Raw genomic sequence first — 26,966 nt, 5'->3', positions numbered from 1 at the left:
GGGCGCATGCGGGAGTCTGTCTGACTGTCTCTCCCTGTTTCCAGCTTCAGAAAAATACAAAAAATAAAATAAAATAAAATAAAAAAACTCTGAAAACCAAGTGCCTACTTGGGGATGTCAATGAAAAGCCAATTTGTGCATCAGAACCCCATCAAGTTTCAGGATTTGGAGATACAAGTTTGGGGATACGGAAACACTCTAATAACAAGGGAAGAGACATGGAGCTTAAAATAGGGTAATTGATTTCAAGTTTGAGAAATGAGCACTTAAATCTCCATAGCAGGTTGCATCCTCTCTTAAGTTAGGGGATGCTGCAGAATGAAGGCTGGGCTGCTGGGGTGGGAACAGCTGATCCACATTGGAGCAAGAGGAAGAAGGGCTTCAGGAAAGATTTCTCCAGGGAAAACCAAACGGGCCTGATGACTTAACAGCATGGAACAGAATTTTAGGAGATGACTTACAAATGTATTGAAGAATTGAGACAAATTTGTGATGGGATCACAGAACTAGGTACAAAAAACAACAACAACAAAAAATACAAGACAATAATCAAAAGTTGTACCATCAAAGAACCATTCATTTTACCCTACTGTACTTGGCAATGAATGATACTTATATAGTAACAAAAAGGTAAACATTAAATATATGTATATTTTTTAACTGAGAGGAGCAGAGATAATGAGACAGACTCCTGCATGTGCCTCGATTGGGTTCCACCTGAAAAACCCTATCTGGGGCCAATGCTTGAATCAGCCAAGCTATCCTCAGTACCTGGGGCCGATGCTTGGACCAATCAAGCCACTGGCTGCAGGAGGGGAAGAGGGAAAGAAAAGGGAGAGGAGAGAAAGAAGCAGATGGTCACTTCTCTTGTGTGCCCTGACTGGAAATCAAACCAGCTACGTCCATACACCAGGCTCTATACACTGAGCCAGCCGGCCAGGACCTAATTAGATATTTTTAAAAACAAGTGTGCTATGATTATATTGAGGCAGTACAGAAAGAAACAACAAAGGTGTTAGTTTAGTAAAGGGGTGCTAAACCTCCATCTTCTGGAACAGGTAGTTAATTTTAAAATACTGGTAGCTAATATCAGCATAGCAAGCAATAGTACCATAAGCATTACAAGTGGTTCTCAAAGTGTAGTTCACTTTCTGTGAAGACAAAAATATTTTCATGTAATACTAAGATAGCATTTGCTTTTTCACACTTTGACATTTATATTGATGGTGCAAAAGCCACAGGGAATTAAATTATTGGTCTTTACCAGCAGAAATTAAGGTATTGTCAACATTGACTAGTGGTCATGTGTTCTTCACCATCACATTTGTAGTTTTAAAAAATCCAGTTTTTCTTTAAAATGTCCTGATGAAGCAGTATAAATCATTACTTTCATTAAATCTCAACTTTAAACTAATGTCTTTTTAACATTCTAGGTGGTGATATGTAAAGAAGCGTAAAGCATTTCTACTGGATTTAAAAGAGCACCTATTGATTTTTTTTTTATTGTATTTTTCTTAAATTGGAAACGGGGAGGCAGTCAGACAGACTCTCGCTTGCGCCCGACCAGGATCCACCTGGCATGCCCACCAGGGGGCGATGCTCTGCCCATCTGGGGCGTTGCTCCATTGTAACCGGAGTCATTCTAGTGCCTGAGGCAGAGGCCATGGAGCCATCCTCAGCGCCTGGGCCAACTTTGCTCCAATGGAGCCTTGGCTGTGGGAGGGGAAGAGAGAGACAGAGAGGAAGGAGAGGGGGAGGGGTGGAGAAGCAGATGGGTGCTTCTCCTGTGTGCCCTGGTCAGGAATCAAACCCAGGACTCCTGCACGCCAGGCCGACGCTCTGCCACTGAGCCAACCAGCCAGGGCCCACCCATTGATTTTTTTATTTGAACTCGGCACTAAAGAGCAACTGACAAATTATGGTTATTCAGACTTGGGTATTCAGCAGTCATTTTCTCAAAAAATGAAGGAAGTAAGCCTGTCATTTCAAGTAAAAATAAATAACATTTGTTGCCAATGAAAAAGATTGAGATTTCAAGGAAAAATAAGAGATTTGGAAAACCTGAATGCTCCACAATAAGTTTAGGACTTTTTGAAGAAATCAATGATGGCATTAACAAGTGTGTATTTTAAAAATATGATACAATAAAATGTGTCAATACTGAGATCTACATTACTCATTTTCCAAATGACTAAAAGGTGATGTTTCTCAGTTTTAAGTTTGAATATGATAATTATAGATATAATCCACATAGATAAAACCCTTTCTCTTCTGGGTCTCAGTAACTTTTAAGACTATAAAGAGGTCCTGAGAGATCGCTTCTCGGCCTTTTGGCTAAGATCAAGTGTAGTATCTGTTCTTATCAGTTTAAAGAGGTCCTGAGAACAAAAGGTTTGAGAACGACTGGCATAATATTTAGAAATCTGGAGGAACATAAATAGGAAACTGTAAAAAGACTTGAAAGTGGTCTGTTCTTTAATATTCAACTTTCCATACAATGTACCTTTATTATTACTTGGATAAAACAAACAAATATTTCAAAACCAATAAATACCTTCCCTTTTATGAACATTAGAAGGTTATCTCATTTCTTTAGATAACATTTCTCTTCCTTACCAAAATGAGAGTGGAAATATCTACCAGCAATTGAACAGCCAGAAGGTGATGAGTGGAACGATTCAAATGCTTACACTCTCTGTCAGATGTGTCCTTACTCAGATATCCAGGATGGCTTCAGCCAACCCCAAAGAACAACCAGTTACTGTCACTCTGACTTTAATACAATGACCCACTCAAAAATAATGCACTGGTCAGGCTGGTATTAAAATTTACCCAGCTACCTTGAAGGCTTTGAGGGTAAGGAGGAAAACATACTCTCTTCAAACCTCTATCCCCATGTTAGGGAATGCTTTCATAGAAATGCCCTGGACCAGCCTCATGTTTTAGAACACCAAATCCTCGTGACAGTTACAGAACAGCAGTGATTCATGGCTCAGCAGAATGAGTCAGTGATCTGGGGAAACAGGGCAGGTCTAGATGATAAAAAAGAACTCACCTTTAATGCACAAGAATAGCTTGCCAGATCTGCTAACTTGTCTAGCTACAAGTCTGAGAATAAAGACTCTGAAGAGACACAATTTTCAGATTTAAGCTGACTTTTGGGTTCATATCACCATTCTGCTGTTAGGTTACTCTTTTACCTAAAATACAGCTTAGATAAATATTATGACTCATTGCTTTAGCACATTAACAACTTCTAAATGTAATTTGAATGTGTTATTCTGACTCACCAGTAATAATGCTCATTAAAAGAATGATTACTCAGAGCCTTTCTTTAGCCCTGCTTTAGCCCTTCCAGTGACCCTATTCCACCTCTTCCAGTTCCCTCTCCTAATTCCATGTTCATTTCTGTCATAGACTCTGTATATCACTTATAATTACATATTTATTTTATATATATATCTCTCTCCCTTACTGAACAATAAATACTACAGGGCATTTGTTTTGTTTACCACTTGTTTATATGGCACATCCTAGCTGCTCCAATGTTTGTTGTATACATGTTAAATGAATGAATTTAAATTGGGATTAATATAGCCTAACATCTGCCCTCTTTTCATTTTTTCTTTTTTTTTTTTTTTTTTTTTGCATTTTTCTGAAGCTGGAAACAGGGAGAGACAGTCAGACAGACTCCCGCATGCACCCGACCGGGATCCACCCGGCACGCCCACCAGGGGGCGATGCTCTGCCCACCAGGGGGCGATGCTCTGCCCATCCTGGGCATCGCCATGTTGCAACCAGAGCCACTCTAGCGCCTGAGGCAGAGGCCACAGAGCCATCCCCAGCGCCCGGGCCATCTTTGCTCCAATGGAGCCTTGGCTGCGGGAGGGGAAGAGAGAGACAGAGAGGAAGGCACGGCGGAGGGGTGGAGAAGCAAATGGGCGCTTCTCCTATGTGCCCTGGCCGAAAATCGAACCCGGGTCCTCCGCACGCTAGGCCGACGCCCTGTTTTCATTTTTAAAGAAGATCTTTCTTTATTGTCTATAACCATCTTTGTCTAACAATGCCTGATCTCTTAAGTGAAGAGTGTAAAGCCTGAAACAGCTTAAAGGTCGTATATGTTTACTGACTGACATCTTCAGCTCTCTCCATGATGAGAGCGACTCTTTATAAACAGAATGCAATCGGAGTATATTTGACAATATGATATATTAAATGTTTTCTAACAGGACTCAAAATTATGTTGGATTTCATGACACAATTCAGTGTTTTGTATGTCCTATTTGACTGTTACCAAATTAAGAAACAAATTTTCATATCCAATGGCTACAGTCCACTGATGGGAGTATGGAGATACAAGTGGGGATGATTTGTCTATGCTTTAACTTTTATTATAATTTGAGTTCTTCCAGGTGGTAACTTCTAGGATTTAAGAAAAGCAAATAAATAGTTGGCTAGTATAAAATCATCAAGACTACCCCTTACCACATAGCCAACTTTAGACAACAAAAGGGAAGATGAATAATAATGAAGAAGAGAATAATTCCAAAATAATTTTTTTTTAACAGAGAGAGAGTCAGAGAGAGGGGTAGATAGGGACAGACAAGGACAGACAGACAGGATGGGAGAAAGATGAGAAGCATCAATTCTTCCTTGTGGCACCTTAGTTGTTCATTGATTGCTTTCTCATATGTGCCTTGACCAGGGAGCCACAGCAGAGCGAGTGACCTCTTGTTCATGCCAGCAATCTTGGGCTCAAGCCAACGACCTTTGAGCTCAAGCCAGTGACCTTAGAGTTCAAGCCAGTGACCATGAGGTCATGTCTCTGATCCCAGGCTCAAGCCAGTGACCCTGCTCAAGCTGTTGAAACTGCATTCAAGCTGGTGAGCTCGCACTCAAGCAAACGACCACAGGGTTTTGAACCTGGGTCTTCTGTGTCTCAGTCTGATGCTCTATCCACTGTGCCACCACCTGGTCAGGCTAATTTCTAAAATAAATTTTAAAGAACTAATTATTTTAAACAGGGGTGACTAGAAATTTTTATTTTCTCCTTCTAGAATTCCTACCTTTTCTTTCTCTCATAGCACTGTTTACTAAATTACTATATAATTAGCTTCTTTTTAAATAATCTTTAAAAATTTATTGACTTTAGTGTGCGTGTGCACACGAGTGCAAGAGAGAGAGAGAGAAAAAAAAAGAGAGAGAGAGGAACATCGAGTTCTTCCCACATGTGCCCTGACTAAGAATCAAACCAGCAACCTTTGTGCTTAGGAGAGATGCTCCAATCAACTGAGCCATCTGGCCAGGCTATAATTAACTTCTTTATTAAATTTACTGTTTATTGTTTCTTTCATTCACCTCATCTAGAATAAAATTTGCCAGGAAGTTTTGCTTTACTTACTGATGAATCCCAAGTACTTAGAATAGTTCCTGATGCATAATGATTACTAAATAATTATTATTGAATAAATAAATGTATTAAATTTTCTAGTTCTGTTATTAATGCTATATACTGAATTTTTTCCAATGCTATATAGGTAAAGTATATGTCTTCCTTTCTTCAGTTTGCTATGTTAATCTTTCTTTCAGAATAAATTCTTCTATTTGTTCAATCTGGAATCTCTTTCATGAATAATCTATTGTAATGAGATAAATAGCCTTTGTTTATCCTGAGAATTCAAGTTTTGTTTAACATTATAAAATCACTATTCTTTACCATAGTAACAGAATAAAGGGAGAAAGTCATAAAAATCATCTCAATAAATGCAAAAAAATTTAGCATTCATTCATGATTTTAATAAATCTTAATATTCTGAATTTTTTTTTAAATTTATTAACTTTGGAGAGAGAAAAAGGGAGCAGGAGAGAGAGAGAGAAACAGCAATATTGACCTGTTCCTACATGTGCCCTGACTGGAGATTGAACTGGCAACTTCTGTGCTTTGAGATGATGCTCAAACCAACCAAGCTATCCAGCCCCCCAAAAAAATCTTAATATTTTTAAACAAAAGGAAACTATAACAAAATCCTACATAATGGTGAAAAAAGTGGAAGTCACTTTCTTTAGGATCATAAACAAGACAATATAGTACCTACTTTTACCACTTCTATTCAACATTGTACTAAAGAGCTTAGCCAGCTCCACAAGGCAAGAAAATTAATTATAAGATACCACATTAGAAAGGAAGGAGAACCTCCCCCCTCCCAAAATCAATACATACATTCTCATTGCAGCAAGGTTATTGGTTAAAAAGTCAATATACAAGCCAATTGCATTTTATACATAACAAATATAGAATGTGATTTTAAAAAGTGTATTTATAGTAACATAAAACGAGGTACCCATGAATAAATTTAACCAAAGATTTATAAGACTCAAAGAGAAAATTACTAAACTTTTTTGAAAGACATTCAAGAATACCATTCAAGATGGAGAAATATACCAAGATCCTGAATATAAGGTCTCAATATTTTAAAGATGTCAAATTCTTCCTGAATTAATTTACCAATTCAGTGAAATTTTAAAATCTTTACAGGTTTAAAAAATATGTTTTGTGGAATTTTCAAGATGATTCTAAAATTTATTTTGCAGAGCAAAAAACCAGGAAGAGTCCAAAATCCTTAAAATGAAAAAGGTTGCCTGACCTGTGGTGGCGCAGTGGATAAAGCGTCGACCTGGAAATGCTGAGGTCGCCGGTTCAAAACCCTGGGCTTGCCTGGTCAAGGTACATAGGGGAGTTGATGCTTCCAGCTCCTCCCCCCTTCTCTCTCTCTCTGTCTCTTTCTCCTCTCTCTCCCTCTCTGTCTCTCTCTCCCTCTCTCTCTCTCCTCTCTAAAAATGAATAAATAAATTTAAAAAAATTAAAAAGAAAAAAAAAAGAAAAAGGTGAAAATCAAGAACTATGAATAATCTATTGTAATGAGATGAATTGACAAAGAAAAGAATAAAGAGGCCAGGACTAGATTCACATGTTTACAGAATTTTGATTTATGACAGCTGGCACTAGAGGTTAGAGGGGAAATGATGTACTTCCTTGGTTACCCAGTCTAAAAAAAAATTAAAGTGAGCTCCCTGTTTCACATCACACACAAAAATAAATCTTAAATGAGTTAAAAGCTTAAATGTGAAAGGCAAAACTATAAAATGTATAGAAGGTAATATATAAGAATATCTTTATGACTTTGAGGTCAGGAAAAATTTCTTGAACTGGACCCAAACTATAAAAACCAAAGCCAAAAACAAAAACAAAAACAAAAATCCCCAAAGCCATAAAAAACTAATTAATTTGACACTGAAGTTAACAACAGTCAATTATCAAAAGATATCATAGAGCCTGACCAGGCGGTGACACAGTGGATGGAGCGTCAGACTGGGATGCAGAGGACCCAGGTTCAAGACCCTGAGCTTGCCAGCTTGAGCATGGGCTCATCTTGAGCTATGACCCAAGGCTTGAGCAAGGGGTCACTCAGTCTGCTGTAGCCCCACGGTCAAGGCACATATGAGAAAGCAATCAATGAACAACAAAGTACCACAACAAAAAACTGATGATTGACATCTCTCTGCGTTCCTGTCTATCCCTATCTATCCTCTCTCTGATTCTGTCTCTGTAAAACAAAAAAAAAAGAAGAAAGAAAGAAAAAGATATCATAGAAAATATAGAAAGAAAAATAAAATTGAGAGAGGATATTTTTACAACACAAATGTCACATGACTGGTATCCTAATCATATCTTTAAAAGTCTTACAAATTAGTAAGAAAAGAAGAAACAAACCAACAGAAAAGTAAGTGAAGATATAAACAGACCCCTTATAGAAAATGATCCCTGAATGATCAATAAACATATTTTTAAAATTTCTCAACTCATTAATAACTATGGAAATAAAAATTAAAATCATAACAACACTTTATACCCATCAGATTGGCAAAAATGTCTTATAATAGCTATATTGACAATGATATAGAACCAGAACTTTTATACAGTATTGGTGGGAATTTTAATTAAAACAATTATTTTGAAAAATAATTTGGTATTATTATAAAGTTGAACTTGTACCTACTCTCTAGCAATTTCATGTGTAGACACACACTCAAGCACCAGGAGAATATATTAGAATGTTTATAATAACATTGTTCATATTAGAAAAAAACTGGAAGTAATCCAAATGTACATCAATAACACTGTATCTTCTGGCCTTGGAGTTAAATAACAATGAAAGTGAGTGAATTAGAGTTACAGGCAAAACATTGATATACATTTTAGGGGAAAAATTCAAGTAGCAGAATATATACATTGATTCTACTTATATAATATTTTAAAAACATGTAAAACTTACTAATATTATTTTTAAAAAACTTTTTATTATGAAAACATTCAAACATACACAATGTAGAGAAACTGGTGTAATGAACTCCATGCACACATCACTTATGTTCAATAAATTATCAACAAATGATAAATGTGTTTCTTTTATATTCTCCACATCTTCCCACCTTGGGTTATTTTCATGTAAATTCAGGATTTTTGTCATTTCATCTGTAAATACTTCTATGCCAATATTGTTGAGACATAAATTAGCCTGGTTTTTCATTTCGAAACAGACCTTACCTCAAAAGACCGTGTGCTACAGTGAGGTGACTCCAACAGAGCCTGTGCAGGGTGTTCTGTTGGAGTGAGGACTAAGGAGCAGGTGCTAAAATGTTAACTGGAGATTGCAACATCTAGGTCAAGGAAAGGGGTAGGGAGGTTCCTCCGGGTCAGAATACCATTGAAGAAATTGCAAAAATGCTCAGTGCAGAAACAAGCAGCTGTTTGTTAAAATACAGATGTAGGCCTCACCCCTACAGTTCCTGAATCAGTAGGTCCAGGTCCCAGGTGATGTTGACACTGCTGATCTAGGGACCTACATTTTAATAGCATGTTTTAGGAGTCTCTCAAAATTTAGCCTCTATTCCTTCTCTAAACTTATCTCAAACCATTTCCTCTTTTCTTTTTTGGGGCTGGTGATATCACTTTCTTCAATTCCTTTAAGTCAATAATTGTCTTGCTGCCACAAGAACCTCAAATTTGCTCACCTGTAACACTTTTCCCCACACCCCACTTCACTGGGCTCTTAGTCATCTTTTATGTCTTAGCTTAAATACCACTTTTCAGGAAAACTTCCTCTAATCTACTCACAAGGCTTGGTCCCCTTGCTATGGATCCCTACTTTATAACATTTTATAACATTTATCACAATTGTAATTATACAATCATTTATGAAATTTTTTTTTTTTTTTTTTTTGCATTTTTCTGAAGCTGGAAACAGGGAGAGACAGTCAGACAGACTCCCGCATGCGCCCGACCGGGATCCACCCGACACGCCCACCAGGGGCGATGCTCTGCCCACCAGGGGGCGATGCTCTGCCCATCCTGGGCGTCGCCATGTTGCGACCAGAACCACTCTAGCGCCTGGGGCAGAGGCCACAGAGCCATCCCCAGCGCCTGGGCCATCTTTGCTCCAATGGAGCCTTGGCTGCGGGAGGGGAAGAGACAGACAGAGAGGAAGGCGCGGCAGAGGGGTGGAGAAGCAAATGGGCGCTTCTCCTATGTGCCCTGGCCGGGAATCGAACCCGGGTCCTCTGCACGCTAGGCTGATGCTCTACCGCTGAGCCAACCGGCCAGGGCCTATGAAATTTTTATTTAATGCCTGTGTTCCTTTCTAGACTCTAAGCTCCATGAAGACAGGGAATTTTTCTTGTTTGCTGCTTCAATCTTAGGGCCTATGTACATGGCGCATAACAGTCACTTAATATTTGTTGAATATTAGTTATTAGAGAAATGCAAATCAAAACTACAATGAGATACCACCTCACCCCAGTTAGATTAGCTATTATCAACAAGACGGGTAATAGCAAATGTTGGAGAGGCTGTGGAGAAAAAGGAACCCTCATTCACTGTTGGTGGGACTGTAAAGTAGTACAACCATTATGGAGGAAAGTATGGTGGTTCCTCAAAAAACTGAAAATAGAACTACCTTATAACCCAGCAATCCCTCTACTGGGTATATACCCCAAAACCTCAGAAACATTGATACGTGAAGACACATGTAGCCCCATGTTCATTGCAGCACTGTTCACAGTGGCCAAGACATGGAAACAACCAAAAAGCCCTTCAATAGAAGACTGGATAAAGAAGATGTGGCACATATACACTATGGAATACTACTCAGCCATAAGAAATGATGACATCAGATCATTTACAGCAAAATGGTGGGAACTTGATAACATTATACGGAGTGAAATAAGTAAATCAGAAAAAAACAAGAACTATATGATTCCATACATTGGTGGAACATAAAAACGAGACTAAGAGACATGGACAAGAGTGTGGTGGTTACCAGGGGTGGGGGGAGGGAGGAATGGGAGGGAGGGAGGGAGAGAGTTAGGGGGAGGGGGAGGGGCACAGAGAACTAGATAGAGGGTGGCGGAGGACAATCTGACTTTGGGTGAGGGGTATGCAACATAATTTAATGACAAAATAACCTAGACATGTTTTCTTTGAATATATGTACCCTGATTTATTAATGTCATCCCATTACCATTAATAAAAATTTATTTAAAAAAAAAAAAAAAAAAATAAAACTCTGTAAAAAGATATCAGCATGAAAATTTTAAGTTGCAAATATGTAGCCAACATAAAATAAAAAATTTGTTCACCTCTTTCTAAGAAGAAAAAAATATATATATATTTGTTGAATAAATGAATGAATGCAGGTATCTAGACTTTCCCAAAAGGATGAAAAAAACCCCTCTAAATAATGTAATATTTTTAAATATTTACATAATATTTTACAGTATAAGTTTATATACAAGGTAGAGGAAAAGTAAGTTTACAGTTGTTCACATGAAAAATAATGTAATGAGTAATAGATAATAATACAAAAATAAACTGTCTCATGTATTCACAATTATAAACCTACTTTTGCCCCACCTTTTATAATTACTTATATTTTAAAGAATTTCTCGCTCTCTTGGTTCCTGAGATTGGCATTAGAGAGGAGAGCAGAAGAAGGCCACGTGGAGGAGAGGAGAAGCAGTCAAGATGGTGGAGTGCTGAAGGAGTAGCCCGTTTGTGCAGAGTTTGTGCAGAGAGAAGGAGATGGGGAACAAAGGTGAATAAGGCTGGTGAGCTAGAAACCTTTGACTCTAGGAAACTCGGATAAGTCAGTGGCTTTGGGAGCCCTGAATGGAAAGGTAAGTGTTTTCCCACTCTGCTTATTTCTTGCCCGCTGGGTGCAGGCTAGGATAAAGATGATGGCCCACCAAAAAACAAACAAACAAAAAAAACACAAACAAACAAAAAAAGAATTTCTCTAAATCATTTAAGATAAAGATATTTTTCTTTATAAGTAATTTATTTTCTCAGCATGCTACTCAAAGCATTGGTTTAGAAGTACCAATTGCAAAATTTAACAGCCAAAGCAGGCTTTATTATCTACAAAAGGTAAAATTGTGCTGCTTCAGAAAGTTGTGTACAAGCAAATATATTTAGTGTGACCCAGTTGTACATTGCTGGGAAAAGAATTCAGAGTCGTGATACAAAAAGAGATCACGGCCATTTGTTGTGAATTCCTGTAGACCTCTCATCTGTGGGTAACTCATGAATATATTTCATTTTTTAAGAGAAATTCTCCAATGAAACTATGTTCAAGATTAACAAGCTTTCAAAAACACTAGTGATATAGGATCCCATCCCTACAAAACAAAGCAATTTCTACCCAATTCATTTGAAAATTAACAATACAGAAAAATGATTTTTCAAAATACTAAACCAGGGTTACAATAATATTGGTAAAATACTGTCAATTACAGGAGCACATAGATACAAGGTTAGACCTTAGTTTCCAGGAAGACATTACATTTCCTTGAAAAAAATAACAAAAGGATGCATTTCTTATTGACTGTGGTGTTCCTATATGCCAATCCAAAATGTCATTATTCTAATGCATTTTAAAAGGAATCTTCTAGGCCTGACCTGTGGTGGCGCAGTGGATGAAGCCTCAACCTGGAATGCTGAGGTTGCCGGTTCGAAACCCTGGGCTTGCCTGGTCAAGGCACATATGGGAGTTGATGCTTCCTGCTCCTCCCCCTGTTCTCTCTCTCTCTCTTTCTCTCTCCCCTCTCTCTCTAATGAAAATGAATAAAATCTAAAAGAGTAAAATAAATAAATAAATAAATAAAAATAAAATAAAAGGAATCTTCTAGATCAGTGGTCCCCAACCTTTTTTGGGCCACGGATCGGTTTAATGTCAGAAAATATTTTCACGGACCAGCCTTTAGGGTGGGTCGGATAAATGTATCATGTTACCAAGACAAGCGTCAAGAGTGAGTCTTAGATGTAACAGGGAATCTGGTCATTTTTTAAAAATAAAACATCGTTCAGACTTAAATATAAATAAAACGGAAAAAATGTAAGTTATTTATTCTTTCTCTGTGGACCGGTACCAAATGGCCCACGGACCGGTATGGCCCGGGAATTGGGGACCATTGCTCTAGATAAAAAGCTAGGCCCTGGGTTCTATGGAGATGTCTTCATTTCTGTGGTAAGCAAGCAGGTAGGGGCTGGAGGCTCTTCTCACCTTACCGTTTCAATCCCCAAAGCACTAATTTTATCTTTTAAAAATGTGTGTGTGTGTGTGTGTGTGTAAAGTATGTGTTGGGTAACATATAACAGACTTATTGTGAGGAGAAAAGTGTGAAAAATTACTGCTAAAAGAAGATTGAAAAACACTACTCCAGTCTAGCACTACTACAAGTTAGTTCCAAGTATTACCTGTATTTTTAGTCCCTTTGTAATTACAAAGATATTGTGTCAGACTTTTCCCAGTGTCCAGGTCATTCCTTGGACTGTCCCCAGTTCCACTGCCTTCTCATTTGACCTTCAGTCCTGCATTTCAGACAACCTATTAGATATGGCCCCTTCATCGTCTCACACTCAAGTCATCAACCTCCTCCATAAATTAGTAACCTCTTCCATTTCCTCAGTTTTGCCAGAGACCCCATCATTCTATCAGGTACTCAGCTTCAAACTTGTGGATTTTTTTACTGATCCTTCCTAGCTAGTCTGTCACCAGTTTGGCTTGATTGATTTTCTCCTCAATATTGCTTACTCACATCTTTTCTCTGAGTTCACAATGCCCGCACTACAGTCTTACCAGAGCATATGATGCCTGGGATAGCTTCCTAAATGGCTTCATGGCTCCATTAGTTTTGGGGCTAACTCATTCTTCCAGATTAATTCTACCTTAATGCTCCCTGTCATACTACTTTCCTATATACAACTGTAGATGGTTTCCACTTGGTTTTGAAACCAAATCTAAACTATTCTGCTTTGCTTTCAAGGCTCTTCAAAATCAACTGACTCTACTCCCCTTTCTAGTTATATCAGTCTCCTCCCTGTTTCATAAAAATATTACAATTCTTTTGTCTGTACCTTCATATGAACATGGTGGGTGTACCTGGCCTAAAACAAACCCATCCCTCTGCCTACTTCTTCAGTCTTTTCCCTCATTTTTTCTCATCTGTTACCCCATGTTCTTCACATAGCCAAGTACTTACAGTTCCCTGAAAACACTTGTCTCTGGGCCTTTGCACTTGCTTTCCTCTTCCACCCTTCGTCTCCTCAAACTGAAGTAGCACTTCCCGCGTTAATTCTTCTTTTATCCTGCACTCCAGGCAAAGTAATTACATCTTACTTTGAGTTGCCATTGTATCCTATACATACTTCTATTATAGCCCTTATTACATGATATTGCAATGTTTTGATTACCTTTGTCTGATTGCTCTGTTAGATTTTGAGCTACCCTCTCAGAATAGTTCTAGACTTGGTTTCAATACGAGGTCCCTGACCTACAATGACACCCACTTGTTTTATACTCCTGATGAGTCACTTTAGTAACTCTATAGGTATTTGCTGAATGAATGAAATAAAGAATTAGTAAATTTTTACCCAAATCCTACTCACTCTTCAAGGTTTAACTAAAACTGAAATATGTCTCTGAAGTCTTCTGTGACCTTTCTAGTCTTCTATCCCTTCTCTGAAGCCTGACAGTTCTAATGGTAGATAGTATAAAAAATTAGGGTGATTTCTTTAATTGGATAACAATCTCCTTGAGAGCAAGGACATGTATCTATATTGTTTTTGTCATTTTATTGATCACAGTGCTGAGCATATAGTAAAAGTTAAATAAATATTTGCTTTTGGATTAGAACTATACAAATTCTAAGCTTAGAAAAATAACGACAGCTAATAGTATATTTGGAAAAGTCTAAATTTTTTCTTAATATATTTGTAGTCATTAAATTAAGTACTAATTTATTCAGAAAATATTTAGTGAATATCAATGAACTTCCTGGCACTAAACCAGTAGTTGGGAAGCAGATGTGAATTCTCTCAGTAAAGAAATTCTTCCTAGGTAAAATTAGTATTGTTTCATGGAAACTGTGTACCTTTTTTTTTTTTTTTTACTTTTAAATTTGTAAATTTATAGTTGGCTAGCTAAGTAGTGTTTGAGTGATCACCAGATTACTTTGTTGGGGGGAAAATAGGATCTTACAGTTCTTCCTGGCTGATTTTTCTCACAGGAACACCGAATTCTTTTATGGTTTTGAGATTTTCATGATTAAGAAATGGAGAGAATGAATCTTGAATAATCTGGTCTATTTTTTTTTTGTCCAATCTATGTCCAGAAATTAGTGGGTTGGGTAAAACTAATCTAAGTAAGTTGTATCTGTGTCATAGCCTGAATGCTCACCAGCTTACTTAGATTCACCAGAGGCCACTGACTGGTATCCATCCTGGTTCTGTGGTGACATCTCACCAGAGTCCCAGGGAGTGTCATCAGGCCTGCTCAGAGTAGAAGGGCAGACACTGCTTTGTGTTGTTCAGTTTCAACCTTTTGCCACATCTTAAGCCAATTATCTCATCCTAATTTAAACCTGAGCTGAGTTTCTTGTTTTCATCTTTCTTTTTTTTTCATCTTTCTTTATGTATTAGTTTACTCAATGTTTCTTAGTAAATATTATAAGCCAGAAGCTGTGCTCTGGCCTGTATCTTGGTGCTCAAGATACAAAGGTAAAACAACAGAACCCCTGCCCTCAAGAAGGTAGTTTATGTAACCATATAGTAATTATATGCCATTGTAGAAATAATATTTAATATCACCTTACGTTATGTTGCCTTTGAAAAGCAAAATTCAACATATGAATATGTCTTTAAACTTGAATCAATAGGCAAATATAAATAAAAATATTAATATTAATACCATTGCTATTTTATAATATGAATATTCTATAAGAAAATTCTGAGTACCTGCTTACTTACTTAGAATAAGTGTTAAATAGTAATGAAGTCATGTTCTGGTAGCAGTTAGGTAGTAGGGAGTCACAGTAACTCTTACAGGCTTTGAATACCAGTAATTATCTACAAAAGTAATACAGTTCAAGCATTCTATTCACATATTATTACATTATAGTATTAGAGGTAGCAAATGTCACCCTGGGGCTACAGCTGAATTCACATTTTGTGGGGCCTGAAGCTCATAAATGTGAAAGGACAACATAAAAATTGAAATAAAATTAGGCCCATGCTGGTTGGCTGGTGAAGCATCAGCCCAGCTGTCCATCTGCTTCTCTACCCCTGTCCCTTCCCCTTCTCTCTCTCTCTCTCTTACCCTCCCGCAGCCATGGCTGGAATGGTTCAAGCAAGTTGGCACTGGGCGCTGAGGATGACATTTGCCTCTAATACTATAATGTAATAATATGTGAATAGAATACTTGAACTGTATTACTGGCTCCATGGCCTTGCCTCAAGTGCTGATGGGCAGAGCACTGCCTGGTAGGGGGCTTCCTGGGTAGATCTTGGTCAGGGTGCATGCGGGAATCTGTCTCTCTGCCTCCTTGCCCACTCCTGCCTTTCACTTAATAAAAAATAAACAAAATTGGAACACAAAATTAGTTATAATTTATGCAAATGAGGATCCCTGAAACTTAAGCTTCATTTGTTTCACAGAAAAGCACATAAAAGATAAAAATCCTCTCTACTCATCTGACATACTTGTAAATACTTGGGCATTAAGAAGACTAGTATTGCCTGACCAGGCGGTGGCGCAGTAAATAGAGCCGGACTGGGATGCGGAAGACCCAGGTTCGAGACCCTGAGGTCACCAGCTTGAGCGTGGGCTCATCTGGTTTGAGAATAAAGCTCACCAGCTTGGACCCAACGTCACTGGCTCAAGCAAGGGGTTACTCAGTCTGCTGAAGGCCCACGGTCAAGGCACATATGAGAAAGCAATCAATGAACAACTAAGGTGTTGCCTGACCAGGCAGTGGCGCAGTGGATAAAGCGTAGGACTGGGATGCGGAAGACCCAGGTTCGAGACCCCGAGGTCACCAGCTTGAGCGCAAGCTCATCTGGTTTGAGAAAAAAAAAAAAAAAAAAAAGCTCACCAGCTTGGTCACTGGCTCGAGCAAGGGGTTGACTCGGTCTGCTGAAGGCACATATGAGAAATCAATCAATGAACAACTAAGGTGTTGCAACAAAAAACTGATGCTTCTCATCTCTCTCTGTTTCTATCTGTCTGTCTCTATCTATCCCTCTCTCTGACTCTCTCTGTTTCTGTAAAAAAAAAAAAAAAGTTAAAAAAGAAAGAAAAAAAAAAGAACAACTAAGGTGTCACAACAAAAAACTGATGATTGATGCTTCTCATCTCTCTCTGTTCCTGTCTGTCTGTCCCTGTCTATCCCTCTCTCTGACTCTCTCTGTCTCTGTAAAAAAATAAAAAAGACTAGTATTCATTAAGCTGATATCAAAAAGTGTATAATAAATACAAAAAATGAAACTCTAAATTGATCTTAGCATCATTCTTATTATATCAGCTTTTATTCTATTATTTGGCTTTCTTTTAAAATTAGAAAACTAAAAAAATAAAACTAAAAAAATATCACAGGTATTTATTGAGTATAGATCATAAATATTTTCTTTTTTTAAGTTTTAGCTTATAAACCTGTACTGTGAAATTCCATACTCATTAGCCACATGTAGTATTAGACTTGAAATGTCACTAGTATAACTAAGGGACTGAACTTTAAATTATATTTAATTTTAATTAAAAACCTATTATTCAATTCAGTTATTAAAAAATTTTAAGTATGAAAAAAAAATTTTAAGTATGTTTGGAGCAACTTATGTATGTCAATCTACTTTTCAACTTTACATTTTATAAAATCTAAATGCAGATTATTTCCTAGGAAAATTTAGTAGCCAAATTGAGATGTACTGGAAGAATTCATAGTGGAGTTTGAAGTCCTAATATGACAAAAGGAATATAAACTATCATACTAATAATATAATTACAGTTGAAATGACAATGTTTCCAAATATTAGTTAAATAATATACACTTTAAAAGTTAATTTTGCTCAGTTTTTTTTACTTTTTTAAAAATGTGGCTACTAGAAAAATTTTAATTGCACGGCCCTGATTAACATTGTATTTTTATTAGAGAGTGCTGCTTTAAATTCTGTTTTTCTCAAAGGGAGTATATAATTTTTGAAGCCACTTATTTAAACGATAAACTTAGGAGAATTATGGTAGATGGAAAGCAACTACTAAGCGTTACTGATGGGGTATTTTTACCTGACTTGAGGTGGTGGAATTCCTACCACTATGCAATCCAACTGTACTCTGGTTCCTTCGGGAACTTCTCTGCTCCACAGCTTCTGAGTGAAGCGGGGAGGTTGCCCCAGAGGCTCTTCATAGTACAGGGATGAAGGTGAAGACCCCGGGGTGGTGTCTCCACCAGCTGCCTCACTGGCAGCCTGCTCAGCTTCACGCCGCTTAGCTTCCTGCTGTTCAAGAGCATGATTCACTTCATTATCCCGAGTATCTGCAGGGATAGGGATGGGAACAGAAGATCTTTCTCTTCTTTCTGACAGAGCTGAGAAAGCGGAGCTATTTTCCTGCATAACTTTGCTTTGAGAGTCCAATTTGCTCTTGTGGTTTTTGCAGGCCCTTGGTCTAATCTTTTTGGAGCTATGGGCTTTGAAAAGGGAGGACAGCTCTTCAATGAAATCAGCAGCCTTATTTAAGAACACTTTTTTGGACTGGGCTTCAGAACTATACTGTGGCCTTGTTGCCTCCTGGGGCCTCTCTTTATAGCTGGTAGGACTTTGGGAGTTATCCTGGCAGAAGTTAGGGTCAAAACTTGACTTCGATGGGTGTTTCATCTGATCAGAAGAAAGATGTTTTCTAGCTTGAGCTTCATCTGCTTTCTCCAAAGGGTCATGATTGATGGCCAGTCTTGCCAGATGGACACTTTCATCTAATTCTTCTTGGCTCAGAAAGGCTGAAAGATCTGTAGGGTCATCTTGGCCTCCTCCTCCTTCAGCAGCTCCAGAAGGACTGCCAAAATGGAAAGGGTTGGAGGATGGCTCTGCTCGACTCCTCTCATTGTTTCCCCGATGCCTAGTTTCTGCTAGATAGCTTTCTCTCAGAAGCTGAGAAATGGAGGTAGAAGCTTCTATGCTGTCGTCTTGCATGCTGTGACAAAGTAATAATATTGGTAAGTTTGGATCATTTCCAGGGAATGACAAGTCTATGTTTATTACAACATGATGGATTCTTAAGAACTTAAAGCTTGAAATTTCAAAATTGCTTAATTTTGAACTTATGCAAAATTTACTATAAAGACAGATTATTCTCAAATTGTAAAATGAAGAGGAATTGAATGAGATCCTATTGAAATTTGAAATAAAACATAGGTATTACCACTTTATTAACTTCTTTACATACAAGTTCAACTGTGAAAGCTATGCTATAACTATAAATACATTAAATACAATTTCTAAATATAATTTGATAATTTTTGTAAAGGACTTTTAGTTATAAAGTACTTTCATATACAAACAGAAATTTGCTATCTTCTCCCCTTAACCTTGAATGTAATAAAATAATAAAAATTAAAAGATATTGACAACATAATCTTGACAGGTTAGTGAAAATGTAAACTTGATCTAGTTCATGAAAATAAACAATCCTTACTTATTTTTTTAATTGTAAAGAGTTGTTTAAATTCACTGTTTGTGGGTTCAATCTGCTCCTGAAAACTACAATAATTTAGTCTTTTCAAATAAGGTAAAATTAATTTAATTTCTAGAAAAATATGAGTTAGACCTTATGTTTTAAAATATCTCTTAAATAACATTGATGAGGAGGGGATATGGGAGACAGGAAAATGGGGGACAAGACAGGACACTCTTCATTGTATACTCTTTCTTGACTTTTGAATTTTAATTATATGAATACATTACTGATTCAAAAAATAAATACTTTTTAATGTCTCAAGAAAATGGTATAATAACTTTAATTCTAAGTCCCTGGACCAGATATTTTGGTAATGGAAACCTATTATATATTATTAATATTATATCTATTTATTTATTCACACACTTACTAGAAGGATAACAAACTTGTGACTCATTAGCTGTGACTCCTCTCTCTCCTTCTTAAAAGATGCAGCTAACTGAGATTACAGTACTCTTCCCATTGACCTTGTCCATCTTAACACTCCACTCCATCTGCCACCAGCAATCAATTAGAGATGGTAATGGAGATGAAAACTATTTACCATTCTTGGCTACTAAGTCCTGGGCCTTGTGTTGGGAAGATGGAGAGCAAAGTAATCTCCTAAATCTTTTCAGGCTTTAAGATTCTATGACAGCCCTGTTTGGGTAACCAGTTGGTTAGACTTTAGAGCATCATCCCAATATGTCAAGGTTATGGGTTTGATCTCCAGTCAGGCATATACAAGAACCAACCAATGAATGCATATAAGTGAAACTACAAAGTGTTTCTCTCTCTTTTCCTTCCTCTCTCCTAAAATCAATCAATAAAAAATTTTTTTTAAAGATTCTGTGACAAAACTTATTTCAGTTTATCCCTCATATGATAGCCTCACATATCACAAATAAGGCTTCCTAGGAACTGCCTTAGTTCTCAAGCTTTTAGAGTGTTATCCAAAACTAACCTCTAAATTGGCAAAGTAGGCAGTAACCTTGAGAGGGCAATTAGAGATGGCTAAAATGATCGCCTACAGCAAAATATTTTTCCACATACTTGTCACAGCCTGAGATTGCCACTACTGGGTCCACTTGTTTGGGTGAAGTCTATTGTGTCTTTAAAAAGATTAATTAGGGTGGAAGGAGGTAGGAGAGGTCATGGGAGGATAGATGGTGATGGATGGAGACAACTTAAGGTGGCAAACAAACAACACAATATACAGATGGTGTATTATAAAATTGTACACCTGAAACCTGTATAATTTTATTAACCAATGTCATTCCAATAATTTCAATTAAAAAAATAAAGGGGGGCCAAGAAAGAAAAACTAATTTAATATACAAAGGTATAGGATGGGTACAAAGATTTATCTACAAAGATATTCATCATAACACAGATGATAATATCAAAAATTAGAACCATGTTTAATAAGAAATTAGTTAATTAAATTATTATATAATCAAATAGAACTATATGGCTATTTTAAATTTTGTATAAAAATAAATGATATACAAACCAGTATAGGAAAGTATAATTTATATCCCAATGAAATATTTGTCTCATTTGTGCATTAACTATGTAGAAGAACAGTTAAAGATATATGAAATCAGGTACAAAATGCTATTTGAAAATGTAACTAATGTACAGATTGAAAGTCTTTCTCATTTGTTAATAAACTATTTCATTAACCTAGTTTGAGTTTCTGTATATATTTATATGTGAGCAAGAAAGTTAAGTGCTTTATAAATTAGGATGGCCTTCTTTCTATTCATTAGACATTACTGCATATTGCATTTTAATGTAACTTTGTCTCTATTTTAAAATGGTTTTATCTTGAGCATGGAGGGAGCATGAGCCTTGAAATCAGATCTGTTTTCAAATCCTAGCTTCATCTCTCAGCAGCTGTGTGACTTTGATAAAATTACTTAACTTCTCTGAACTTGGGATTCCTCATCTGTAAAACATGAATATTTCCCAAGGGAATGAAAATTAATAGCATAATGAATGCAAAGGCCTTAAAACAGGATCGGCCTCTATTAATAGTTGTTCAAACAATGTTAGTAAAAATCAATACTTAGGTAAAGGTGATGTTAGTGTTGAAGAACGTTTAAAAAACTTATATTATGGTGGAACTAGAAAATACTCATGTAAATAACCACTGCTCTCAGCAATTATTTTTTTCTTTTTCTTTTTGTGACAGAGACACAGAGAGACAGAGAGAGGGTCAGATAGGGACAGACAGACAGGAAGGGAGAGAGATGAGAAGCATCAATTTTTTGTTGCAGCTCCTTAGTTGTTCATTCATTGCTTTTTCATATGTGCCTTGACTGGGGGGGGGGGTTACAGCAGAGCCAGTGACCCCTTGCTCAAGCCAGTGACCTTGGGCTCAAGCCAGCGACCTCGGGGTTTCCAACCTGGGTCCTCTGTGTCCCAATCCGACACTCTATCCACTGCACCACTGCCTGGTCAGGCTCTTTTTTTAAATAAAAGAAGCTAATTAATGTATAAATGTGTGCCTGTTCTGATGCTTATGATCACGAGAAATTACTATGATAACAAAACTTTCTGGTAATAAAAATAAAGGATTTCTTTACCTAACATAACACTTGGAGTTAGATAGATCTGGTTCAAATCCAAGTTCTGACACTGATGTATATAAATCAAGATAGTTACCTTCCATAAGCTTCAGTTTACTCATATATAAAACAGGTATAATAACAGTAGCCATCTTATAGGTTGAAGTTATGATTAAATGTGTTTGGCATTTAGTAAATGTTCAATAAATGGTAGTTACTATTATTATTATTATAATTATTATTTAACAACCATAGCCACATACCATGGTAAGAAATGGAAGTCGAACTAGTAAAGTGACTTGATCCAAGGACAAGCTTTGAAGAGAAATTGAACTTTTGATTTGTAGTTAATTCAGCATTATCCACATTCCATTGAAACACATGTAGTCTCATTAACAAACTGGGTTGCCTTCAGATCTTTATACCTATTGTTTTTGCTTGAGTTGTTCTCTGTCCCCACCTCCCTTTCACTACCTTACTGGACCAAGTCCTACATGGTCTTCAGTTCTTAGCTGAGACATCCCCCAGAGATTTCTTCTTTTCTCTGGGTTGGGTACCATTCCAATGCACTCCTGAAATTCACTCTTCTTACTCTCAAACACAGTACTTATGACAATATGTTAAATTTGCCTGTTTATTTTTCTGTCTAACTCATTTTGTTTTGAACACTATCATCTCTGCACACACAGCACACAGAAAGTGATCAATAGATACTTGTTGAATTCTTTTTGTTTATTGGAATATCTTGCTAAATAATGTTTTTCATCTTTTTTTTCTTTTTCTTTTCTTTTTTTTTTTTTGAGAGAGGCAGGGAGAAAGAGAGAGAGAGACAGGAACATCAAGTTGTTCCTGTATATGCCCTGACTGGGGAATCAAACTGGCAACCTCCACGCTTCAGGACAACGTTCTAACCAACCGAGCTATCTGGCCAGAGCTATCTTCTTCTATAATTGCAAGAGAAAATAAAATAGATAAACAGAAATCATATTTACAAAGCAAACTTACAGACACAAATAAAAAATATAAGCAAATTTTATAATGAAATATATCTATATAAACAACTTCTATGTGACTTTCAAATGCAAATTTATAGTGGATAATATAAATAGTGGAATTACATTTTGTTTTCATACCAGAAGTGTAAAAGAACAATTGATTATAATCAGAAACCTGGGTTTGTATCTCAGCTCCAACACTGAATAACTTTGCAATCTTGAGCAAATCATTTAATGCATCTGAAGCTCAGTTGCTCTCACCTATCAAATAGGATAAATAAAATTCCATCTCAGAGGGTTCTGAGATGCATATATAAATTGTTAAACTGAAAACTTTGACCTAAAATAAGCAATACAAAAATATATCCATTTCTCTTTCAAGCATTAGTTTAAAATCTGTTATAAAATTTGTACTTCTAACCCCCCCCCCCCCCCCAAAAAAAACCCAAAACAAACAAACATGCAAAGCCCTAGTGCTATTCTGGGAACTCTAGCTTTCACTTATTTGTTCAATAAATATTTATTAAGCATCTGCTATGCATCATTCTGGGCACTGTGGATTCAATAGTGGACAAAAGATAGAGTCCCTGCCCTTGAGGAATTCACAATCTAGTGGGAAAGACATAAAGGTTAAAAAGAAAAATAAAGTAGGGCAAGGGAATCAAGAATGGTGGGGGAAGAAGGAAGGTGTGCTCTTTTAACTAGGAAGGTCAGGCAAAGCTTCTGATGCAGTGGAGAAGTCAACCACGTGATCCTCTGGGGGGAAGAATTTTCCTGACTGAGGAAGAACAAAGTGTCAAAGCCAGGGCTTTTGAATGTTTGCTGTGTTTGAGTCAAACCCAGTGTTCCAGGAGGTAAGTGAAAAAAAGACTAGAAGGAAAAGTCACAAAGGTACAGGCTAGATCATGTAAGGCCTTGCAGACCATGGCAAGGACTTTAAATTCTATTAACGTAAGAATGGGAAACCATTTTAAAGTTTGAGAAGCAGATGACGTAGTTTTGAAAATGTTCAATCATAGCTGCTCTGCAAAGGATCAAGTAAAAGCAGGTAAATGTGGAAACAAGCAGATTAGTTTGGAGACTATTGCAATGTGCTATACAAGAGATTGTGGTGGCTTGGATCAATGAGTGGTTATCAGTGGGAAATGGTCAGATTTGAGATAGCTTTTGAAAGTAGAACCATTGTGATTTGGTGATGGATTGAATGTGGAATATGAGAGAAAGAACAGAGTCAAATATCACTCCAACATTTATGGCCTGAGCAACTGGGTGAGTGGTGGAATGATTTACTTGAATGAGCCAGAAGTAGGTTACAGTAAAGGAAATTAAGAACTCTCCTAACCTGACCTATGGTCAACCTGTGGAAACCTGAAATACTGGTTCGAAACCATATGTGGTCAAGGCACATATGAGAAGCAACTACTACAAGTTGATGCTTCCAACTCTACCCATTCTCTTCAAGAAAAGATCAATAAATAAAATCTTAAAGAAAAAAATAATAATTCTCTAGACATTTCATCTGGGATGTTCAGGGTGACATTGAGCTTTCTTTCTTTCTGCTTCTTACAAAATTGGTACTTAGATTTTATGCCACTTTCAAAATAATTAATTATCCTTGAAAACAGATCATGGTTTTGATGAAATGGTCCTAAGTGGAAAATGAAACAATTAATATGATATAAATAATCGTGACAAATTTTCGTAAATCATTTATACTAGTTTGGCCACATAGAAAGCTTATTGAATGATTTTTACTTTGCTAAATATTTCTATGTTTGTTCCTAGGATTTTTCCTGAAAAGATATCCCTAAGGGCTTGCTAAAAATGTAAGAGTCCGGTTCATATAAACAAAACTTGACATCGATACCGTTGGGCATACAGTCATGTGTATAATGATGTTTGGGTCAGTGATGGAGTATATATAATTTATATATATATATTCAGTGGTGGTCCTGGAAGATTATAATGGAACTGAAACATTCCTATCAGTTAATGATGGTGTTGCCATGGTAATGTTGTAAAGTACTAGTCCAAAGCATTACTGTCTCAGGCTATGAATATCAGCTAAAAATGCCTGGAGACTCGCCTGGATCAGTAAGGTTCTTCATATACACTTCTCCTTTCTAAACCAATGTGACAGATGGGCCTACTCTTACGGTTTGTTCTAGTTATGATACAAAATGCCCTTCAGCAATAACCATTAGGAAACTTTAAAGAAAAAAAGAGTTTATTACTTATAGGCCCTGGAGCATACACAGTATGCCAGGAGGCAACAGCAAGGTTGCAGGGAGAGAAAGAGAAAGAGAGCAAAAAAGAGAGAGAGAAGGGGTTTGGAGTTCTGTTATAACTGGGGTCGAGGGTGGGAGATTTGTTTTACATGGGCTTACTCTTTATTGGTGAATTTAAAACAACAGCCATATGCCTGACCAGTGGTGGCACAATAGATAGAGCATTGACCTGGGAAGCTCAGGTCGCAGGTTCAAAACCCCAAGGTTGCCTGCTTGAGTGCAGACTCATTCAACTTGAGCGTGGGCTCATCCAACTTGAACGCAGGCTCACCAGCTTGAGCGCAGGGTCTCCAGCTTGAACACGGGGTCATTGACATGATCCCATGGTCACTGGTTTGAGCCTAAGGTCGCTGGTTTGAGCAAGGGGTCACTGCCTTGGCTGAAACTCCCCAGTCAAGGCACATATGAGAAGCAATTAATGAACAATTAAAGTAACGCAACTATGAGTTGATGCCTCTCATCTCTCCCCCTTTCTGTCTGTCTACCTGTCTCTCTCTCTCTGAAAAAAAAGAAAGAAAGAAAGAAAGAGGAAGGAAGGAAGGAAGGAAGGAAGGAAGGAAGGAAGGAAGGAAGGAAGGAAGGGAGGGAGGGAGGGAGGGAGGGAGGGAGGGAGGAAGGAAGGAAGGAAGGAAGGAAGGAAGGAAGGAAGGAAGGAAGGAAGGAAGGGAGGGAGGAAGGAAGGGAGGAAGGAAGGGAGGAAGGAAGGGAGGAAGGAGGAAGGAAGGAAGAAAAGCCATAATTTAAGGCATGGGAAGAGGACAAAAAACAAGTAGCCCAAATGGCCAGTTATCAAAATCAACCAAGAATTCTAAAGCAAAGCCTCCTCAGCAGGAAAGGCAGCTTGGCTCTTTATCGATCTTGAGGCTGACAATACATTTATTCCAGATAGCCTTAATTGAAGTGGATGCTTAGCAATCAAAGCTTGTCAGGCACTTGAATTACGAGAAAAAAAAAGGCAACTGTCAGGGCTCACACTACAATTACTCATGTGTTTGTGGTGATGCTTGTGTAAAGAAACCTACTATGCTACCAGTCTTATAAAAGTATAGCACATACAATTAAGTAGAAGGCTATCACATCCAGGTTTGTGGAAGTATACTCTATGATAGTGTTCACATGGTGAAATCGCCTAATGACGCATTTCTCAGAGCATATCCTTGTTAAGTGGCACATGACTACATTTCTCAATTCATATTAACTCAGCATGACTCTTTTGTAGGCTCTAGGAAGGTCTTGTTGAAAATATCATGTGGGTCTGACCAGGCAGTGGCACAGTGGATAGAGCGTCAGACTGGGATGCAGAGGACCCAGGTTCGAGACCCCGAGGTCGCCAGCTTGAGCGCAGGCTCATCTGGTTTGAGCAAAATCCCACCAGTTTGAACTCAAGGTCGCTGGCTCCAGCAAGGGGTTATTCGGTCTGCTGAAGGCCCGCGGTCAAGGCACATATGAGAAAGCAATCAATGAACAACTAAAATGTTGCAACGTGCAATGAAAAACTAATGAATGGTGCTTCTCATCTCTCTCCATTCCTGTCTGTCTGTACCTGTCTATCCCTCTCTCTGACTCACTCTCTGTCTCTGTAAAAAATAAATAAATAAATAAATAAAAATGGAAAGAAGCCTCTTCAAAAAAATTCACAGACTTCCTTAAAAAAAAAAAAAAAAAAAAACCTAGCGTGCGGAGGACCCGGGTTCGATTCCCGGCCAGGGCACACAGGAGAAGCACCCATTTGCTTCTCCACCCCTCCGCCGCGCTTTCCTCTCTGTCTCTCTCTTCCCCTCCCGCAGCCAAGGCTCCATTGGAGCAAAGATGGCCCGGGCGCTGGGGATGGCTCCTTGGCCTCTGCCCCAGGCGCTGGAGTGGCTCTGGTCGCAATATGGCGACGCCCAGGATGGGCAGAGCATCGCCCCCCTGGTGGGCAGAGCGTCGCCCCTGGTGGGCGTGCCGGGTGGATCCCGGTCGGGCGCATGCGGGAGTCTGTCTGATTGTCTCTCCCTGTTTCCAGCTTTAGAA

The 26,966-nt window shown here is 37.8% G+C and overlaps 1 protein-coding gene and 1 non-coding gene across 5 annotated transcripts in view; one reads left to right on the top strand and one right to left on the bottom strand.

Annotated features, from left to right (window-relative positions):
- MYPN (myopalladin) overlaps positions 1-26,966 on the bottom strand; it is a 144,248-nt gene that overhangs the window by 90,791 nt on the left and 26,491 nt on the right. For 3 of the 4 annotated variants that reach the window (XR_010746985.1, XR_010746986.1, XM_066348950.1), the window contains exon 2: positions 17,673-18,575. The exons of the other annotated variant lie outside the window; for it this stretch is intronic. Coding sequence is in view for 1 of the 3 variants with exons in the window: in XM_066348950.1 (XP_066205047.1) it covers positions 17,673-18,575 (903 nt within the window). In the remaining 2 variants the exon portion in view is untranslated. The remainder of the gene's footprint in view (positions 1-17,672; positions 18,576-26,966) is intronic. 4 annotated transcript variants of the gene reach the window in all.
- Positions 2,315-2,508, top strand: LOC136381562 (U2 spliceosomal RNA). The gene has a single exon (XR_010747075.1). It is a non-coding gene; the product is annotated as a U2 spliceosomal RNA (small nuclear RNA).

Source organism: Saccopteryx leptura, chromosome 9 (assembly GCF_036850995.1).
Source record: "Saccopteryx leptura isolate mSacLep1 chromosome 9, mSacLep1_pri_phased_curated, whole genome shotgun sequence".
Lineage (NCBI taxonomy): Eukaryota > Metazoa > Chordata > Mammalia > Chiroptera > Emballonuridae > Saccopteryx > Saccopteryx leptura.
Note: the sequence above shows the minus strand (reverse complement) of the source record. Positions and strands in the feature narration are given on the sequence as shown.